At 41.8% G+C, this 7,557-nt stretch overlaps 1 protein-coding gene across 1 annotated transcript; it reads left to right on the top strand.

Moving 5' to 3' along the window:
• Positions 1–2,268: 2,268 nt before the first annotated feature.
• On the top strand, positions 2,269–6,002 carry Fabp5 (fatty acid binding protein 5 (psoriasis-associated); the record flags this gene model as incomplete). The annotated part of the gene is given in 3 exon segments (XM_013518222.1): positions 2,269–2,441; positions 2,774–2,875; positions 3,391–6,002. Coding segments are annotated over 3 exon segments (329 nt in total), but the record flags the coding sequence as incomplete, so codon positions are not given.
• Positions 6,003–7,557: the final 1,555 nt, after the last annotated feature.

The raw sequence follows: 7,557 nt of genomic DNA, 5'->3' as shown, positions 1-7,557 counted from the left end.
CCGCCGCGACGGGCTGTTCCGCCTCGTGGTGCGGCCGGCTCCCTGCTCAGCCGCGGCCGCCCCGCCTCGCGCACCCCTTTCCCACGCGGTCGTGCGGCCGCCTCCCTGCGCGCACGAGGACGCAGTTGGCGGGTGAGGTGTCCTGTAGCGCTGAGCGGGCTGCCGCTTTCGCCCCCCGGGTCTCTTGTCCGTGCCCCCGGGTGAGCCGCGGCTTGCAGCGCGGGGGCTTCTTGGGCCTTGCTGCCCGCGCTGACCACCTGCTGGCGCCTCCCAGCTTGGGTCTGCGGAGGTAGCTGGGCGTGCGGAGAGCGGAGATGAGCCCTGCCCGGGGTTGTCCGCTGTGCGCTGCTCCGTGCTCTGAGACTGCAGGGTGAGGGGCAAGGAGACCGCGGGCTTGGATGGAAAACCAGTCACCAACGGCTGGCTCGCGGCGGCTAACCGCTGCAGCGTGGGTGTGGTGCTGCAGAAAGCCTTTGACTTGTTAAAGGCTTCCAAGGGGGACTGTAGGAAGATTTAGGTCTTTTGTTTTTTTCTTTTACTTTAAACGGTGCTTCATCTCCTACTGCTGTCTTTTCCTAAACCAGCGATTGCATGCTGGTCGAGGCATCAGACAGATAGCAGGAGTGGACCTTTGGCACAGGCCACTAGAAAGTGAGATGAAGTTAGTTAGCATAGCGTGGATCCCCTCTGCAGGGGGATTTCCACCTACAGGGACTGCGAGGAGGAGGAGGAGGATGTCGCTTCAAAAGCTGGTCTCCCAGAAGTTAACCTGGTTGTCACTAAATGACTCTCCACTAGTGAGGCCCTGTCACTGGATACTTCAGAGTATCCTTTATCCAAGGCAGTGTGGGCTTAGGGCCGGTGTGTGGTGAATTATTAGTATGTTACCATACAACCAATAGAACAGAAACGCAGCATTTTTCTTTTTTCAGTGACCAAGATGAGTGAAAAAAAACTGTTTACTCTATTCATCTGTGACAAAGATTTGTACACTGCACAGTTGTGAGGACCAGGTAGAGAACAGTTTCTCTTCCCACTGAGAGCAAATGTGGGCTAGCTCAGTTCTGGAATCCTGAAGGTTGTCTAGGCTCAACTCTTTCAAGGAACAATTACCATATGGAAAGAACCCATTTATTTGTCCAGAGTAAGAGTAAATAATGACTCAACTAATAAGAAAGGCGTTCTGAGTCGGCAAGAGAGAAGGCTCCAAGGGGACATGGAGAGCTTGGCTGAGTATTCTGACCAGGAACACTCAGTCTTGCTGTAGGTTTGTAGTCTCACTTGTGAAATAGGGGAAATACACAGATTATAAGTTAATATGCAATTTAATAATGTGGAATGCCATGGCTGTTTACTGTAGTAATGAATAGGCTGCAAAAAAGAAAAGTCAACCTCAAGATTTTTACAGACTGTGTTTTGAGTAATCAGCACACAATCATGGTGATAGTAGGAAAAAATCTACCCAGAAAAATACAAAATCGTAGCTGGGTGTGGTGGTGCACGCCTGTAATTCTTGCGCTCAGGGGGCTGAGGCCAGGAGGATTGCTGTGAATTTGAGGCCAGAATGGGCTATGTACTGAGTTCAAGGCTATAAACCTTGTCTTAAAAAACTAAAAAAAAAAAAAAAAAAAGGAATATTATACAGCTTTGAAATATTTTCTGTTTTCCAGGGTAAGAATGTTTCCATTTATTAATAGCATGATTGTGCTACAAGCTCAAAACATTGTGCTATTTGAATATCTATCACCGTGGGAATGGGTTTTTATTTTGTGCAGCCTATTAATTATTTGTTTGGGGCTTTCTATGGGTGAGCCTGTGTATCAGAGTTGGACTGCAATGGTTGGCAGAATCCAGTGTATAGAAAAAGACTGAGCTGGCTCCTGAGTTTGCAACTTTGAACCCTTATCTTTAGCTTCTGTCAACTGCTTTGAGTAAATGAAGTTAGGGAGTGAAGTTTCCCTGACTTCTCAAGGCCAGCATGGCATGATAGCCACAAGCTGAGATTTGAGACCTCGTTGTCTGTGCTGGTGTTTCCTAGCAGAACAAACTCGAGGCTCCGGTGCCTTTTTCACCTCCAGTGGAGACAGTAGTATCCACCTGGCTCAGGATTGTTGGGAGGCTTCTGCAAATTACTAAATTAATGTGCATAAAGATCCTGCAAGCAAATAAATGAAAATACGCCAGGCGTAGTGATTACGGTTGAATTATCGTTTTTCTGATGTAAGTTATAGCTGGTTTTCTGTTGTTAACATGATGACTATTCCACAGGAGTGGGAGTAGCCATGCGAAAGATGGGTGCAATGGCCAAGCCAGACTGTGTCATCACCTGCGACGGCAACCACCTCAGCGTGAAAACCGAGAGCGCTCTGAAAACAACACAGTTCTCTTGTAACCTGGGAGAGAAGTTTGAAGAGACTACAGCTGATGGCCGAAAAACTCAGGTCAGCCACAGCATGTTGTGAAATCACCGAGGCTGCTGGAATCATAGGTTGTATTATAGCATTTTTATTGTTTGTAGTAAAAAACTTACTGAAAAAGTTATCTTCTGAGTTCAGTTTTGACAAACTAGTAAGAGAATCTGCTTTACAGAATAAGTGTCTTTTTTGAGCTTCTAGAATGAAAAACCCAAGCTATTTTGTGAGTAAAATCAGTGTGATTGACAAAGGAAGCCCAGAAAAGAGGATGGAAAAGAAATGTTGATTAAGGGGGTTCTGAGTCATAGAAATGCTTGTGTTGTCCTTTGGAAGGTTAAGGGTATGCTTTATTTTTGCAGACGGTCTGCACCTTTACAGATGGTGCGTTGGTTCAGCACCAGGAGTGGGATGGGAAGGAAAGCACAATAACCAGAAAATTGCAAGATGGGAAGTTAATTGTGGTAAGTGTCGGACTGCTTCCCAATTACTCTGCTTGTTGTATTCGTAGTTCCATAGCTGTTCTCTATCACTGGCTATGAACAGGAGAACTAAGTTTGGAAAGGAAAAAATACAGAATAAAAGTTAAATGCAAGAACACTTGTTAGCATGGCAGCCCTTGCTAATGTAGCTGAGGATGTAGCTGGAGCTGGGCTTTGTCCTTAGTGAGCTCCTGTGGGGCTGTGTAATCCTGGAAGGCCGCCAGGCTGCCTTCTTGGCATGCATACCTTTATCCATTTCTTCAAAATGAATAAATTTGCCAAGACCAAATAAGTAATTTTAGATATTATCTGCAACACTTTGGTTTTCATCAAAGCGATGGGATCTAGCTTATCTCAAACCAAGGAATCCTGAAACATGTTTTTTCCATATGTGGAATAGATTACAAGGTTTTGTAGGATTCTGAACCTAACGTTTTATTACTCAGTGCTCTGGACTGTGAGACAAGTCTAACTCTAATATTTTTTCTTTCTTCTAGGATTGTGTCATGAACAATGTCACCTGTACTCGAGTCTATGAGAAAGTAGAATAAACTATCATCACTTGAACAGGAATTAGCTTTGAGAATGAATAAGCTCAGTTCAATGAGCAAATCTCCATACCTTTTTTTGTCATTATTTTGGTCAATTACCTTTATCACAAGCATTTTACATGCAACTATTTCAAAGTGTTGATTTCACTAGGATCATCTCTTTGGTTAGTAAATAAATAAATGTGTTTGTGCTAATAAGCTTTGTTCATATTTTTAATGTTATAGGAAATTAGTGATACATTTAAACAACTAGGAATTTAATAAATTCTGGGTAGTCTTGAGGCTGCTATATTGAAATTATAGCCCAGTGATTTACATGTAGAACTGCTTTTATAGCAAATAAGGTACTAATCATTTAAGTTTGCTCTATAGCAGTGGTGGTGAGCCTATGGCACACATGCCTCCGTGGCAGCTTTCATCGAAAGCTGTAAAAGATTCGCCATCACTGCTCTGTTGTATGTGAACATTGTATCACATCAAGAATTTTAAATTTCTAGTAGAAACTTTGCATTGAAATGTAGCTACACAAACTTCATACTTTACGTATTAGACTCCAGAGTAAATTACTGCATTGACTTCAGCCATACTTCAAATGGTGTTCTTATAGCTACAACTGAACTAAAAATCCCAGAACTACAAAAAACAAAAAAACAAGACTTGCGTGCCATTTCTCAGGCCCAAATACAAGTATCCACTCACATTTCAGAAGTAGGTTGAAGGCGCTGGGCTCACATTTCACATACATGATCTTCAGAGCAGCATTTGAGGGCCTGGCCCTGTTATCTCTATCTGCAAATAAGAGAATGAGTATTTGATTAGCTAGCTTGTTCAAGGACACAGGAAGTAGTAGAGCTGGATTGCAAAACTGTCTTGTTATGACCACTCAGTCTATTTAATCATTCCACAGCACTGCCTCTAGCTTGTACAGAGACCCTGAGACTAAAGTCTCTAAATGTGCTGAGACTTCTAAAACAGCCTTCCTGTGCTGGGTGCCAGAATTGACAAGTGCATATGAGATTGCAAAGACTTGGTGTGAAAAGTAAAATACCTCAAAGATTTTTCTACATTGATTATATATTAGGATAAATTTTTTGAATAGTTAATAGTTCATTATTTATGTGTTAGTAAAATTTTTACCTTACTAGTAAAATTATATTACTTTTTAATCTTTTTAAGTGTGGCTAGGAGAAATTTGAGAAATTGCATGTGCTTGTAATTTTGCATCCATATTTGATTGGACAGTGCTGTTTTAGGCTTGTTATATGAATTACCATCTTACTGTTTTTACAGTCCATGCTAGGGTTCCTCTACCTTTTCTGCATCTAATAATGTTTGACATTCTTCCTAAACTGAACATTGAGCCAAGACCTTGAAATATTTTGTAATTCTCAGAACCATCCTAGATGATGCATATTACCTGTGGTTTTCCTTATTATAAAGATGGGGGAATGAACCCTCAGTTTAGGTAACCGTCTGAAGCCAAGCAGCAAGTACAAATACTAGGACAGACAGGAATAACAGTTTATTTGACCATAACCTGTGTCACTACCTATGCCCATATTGCTTCAGTTTATGGGCTGTGAGTATCGCTTGAGAAACAGTAGGCCAAAGTTCTTACTTGGCCCAGTTGTTGAAGTTTTGGTATTTGGAGTGTGGCAAGCATCACTAGACTCTTAACCCAAGAACATGGCCAAGAAATGTCCATAGCACTCGCTATTCTACCCCAAATATTCCATATGTTTCCAGATGTCCACTGAGGATAGGGTACCATACACCAGCTTGAAATCTGTGGGATAAAAGAAGAGTGTCCTCATTGTCCTGGTGTCAAACTTTTCCTGTTTAGCTATCCTTTCATGATTGTTACCTCATCAAAAGACCTAACATCAGTGCCTTTGTTGATTATTTGTATTTCCTTTTAACCGCTAGTATGCTGGAATAGATTATGTTTATGTATGATACAGAACACACAAATCTCCTGAGAGGTTCATTTTTACCCTTAAATCTATCAGATCTGATTTCTGTCCTGTGTTTCAATGCTTTGCTGCCAATAACCTAAGGGATATTGCAAACATATACTAAAAGAAAAGATTAAAAAAAAAATGCTACTAAACATTGTCTTATAAGTGTCTCACTGCAAACTAGTTTAATCTAGTCTGTGGCACTTAGGCTTTGGAGGTAGACAGCCTAGAATCCAGCCCTTGCTTGTTACTCTGGTTTTGTAATTACGTGACTTAAGATACATTACTTAGCTTTTCTGAACCCTTGTGATACTGTTTGTTAAAGGAGATAACATTGTTTGACTCATAGAATCTTTTTAAAATTAAGGAGAAAATGTATGTAGAGCACTTAACATGGCCCAGGATGTAAAGACTTAAGTCCCACCAGCAGAGCTGATAGAACTCTGTGATGGTGAGGATGCAAATGCACTGTGACACCTGCACTGTCCACCATGGTAGCCACTAGCCGCATGTGACTGGGTACTGATCACGTGAGACTTGAACTGCAACAGAGCAACTGAATTTCTCATTTATTTTAATTAATTAAAGTGTAAACTTAAATACCCGTGTATGGTTTGTGACTGCTGGTGTGGACAGAATGGGGTGCTTTTCAAAATCAGGTTTCTTATTTCTATTCCATAGCCATTCCTCTTGTAGTATTCTCAGCTCCAAAAAGGGAGTGCCACTTTGCCAGTTTCCAGGCTAAGTGCCTGGGAGTTATCTTTGATCTGTACCTTTCTTTCCCATCTCACATCTAATACAGCAGCAAATTATTTTGATTTTACTTTCAGAATCTATCTAGACTTCAGCTGCTCTCCCACCCCACACATAACCCCGGTTCGTTCAAACACCACCGTTTCTTCTCTCCCTCTGGCTGTCGGTTCTCCTAGAAGCTATCGCTTTACCAACAAGTTTGATACAGATGTCCTTTGATTCATAGATGTTATCTAACACCCTGATAAGTCCATTGCAAGTTGAAAACGTAAGTCAAAATGCGTACAATACACACAAGCTGTGGAATAGCACAACACAGCAACACAGTGCTGTAGGTGTCAGTTTACCCTATCAAGTACCTAGGTGCTCAGGACCTGCAGCTCCCTGCTGCTACTCAGCGTTGTGAAAGTCTCCTACCACATGCTGCTATACAAGGGAAAGGTCAAAATTTTAAAAATTCTTTGGTACCATCATGAAGTTGAAAAATCATAAGTCAAGCCATTGTAAGTAAGGGGTCATTTAGAGATCATCTTTTTACTGAAAACTTGGTTTCTCACTTTAGAAGGAGTAGAAGCCAAAGCCTTTGCAGGTCCTACTGATTTTCTGTGTCTTCTGACCCCAGCACTTCTTGATATCACCTCTCTAACACTCTCCTTTAGCCACGGTGACCACTGACAGGCATGCCTCTGCTTCAGGACCTTTGTTGTCTTGTTGGCCTGTGCCCGAACAGTGTTCCGTCCAGATTCTGCAGTTCGTCTTTTTCCTCCCTTCCCTTCTCTTCTCAACTGCACCCTTGCGGTGAGTCATTCCCAGACCACATTGTCCATAATGGCTCCCTGCTCTTCTCCCCCTCACTGTCAATTCCTCTGCAGTGACTACACCAATCCTGACTCCTATTATTTAGTTTCAAAATTGTTTTTGGTTATTGTCTGTCTCCCCTACTGGAAATTAAGCTCCACAGAGAAGGAACTGTTCTTACAGGAACTGTTCTCACAGTCTCTCTCTCTCTCTCTCTCTCTCTCTCTCTCTCTCTCACACACACACACACACACACACACACACACACATCTCTTTCTCAACCAGGAAGGAACCAAGCATTCAGAAATTATTTAATAAATATTTGTTGAATGAGCAAATTCATTAATAAGTGAATGGCTTCATTTAACACTTCTCAATATTATTTGCAACTCTGATGATGCTTTCATTTATTTTTTAAAACCATATTTATTAGCTTTACATAAATTTAATCAGGTCTTTTCCTTATCACAGAAGTAGTATGGTTGATGACTATGGAATGGAATGTTTGAAATAAGGAGTTCAGCACTTTGCTCTACCTGGAAATAGGCTGCCCACTTTGGATCAATGTGTGACATGAATACTCTACTATCAGGCAGTCTGTCCC

Source organism: Chinchilla lanigera, unplaced genomic scaffold, assembly GCF_000276665.1.
Source record: "Chinchilla lanigera isolate Chin_1 unplaced genomic scaffold, ChiLan1.0 scaffold00043, whole genome shotgun sequence".
Taxonomy (NCBI): Eukaryota; Metazoa; Chordata; class Mammalia; order Rodentia; family Chinchillidae; genus Chinchilla; species Chinchilla lanigera.
Note: the sequence above shows the minus strand (reverse complement) of the source record. Positions and strands in the feature narration are given on the sequence as shown.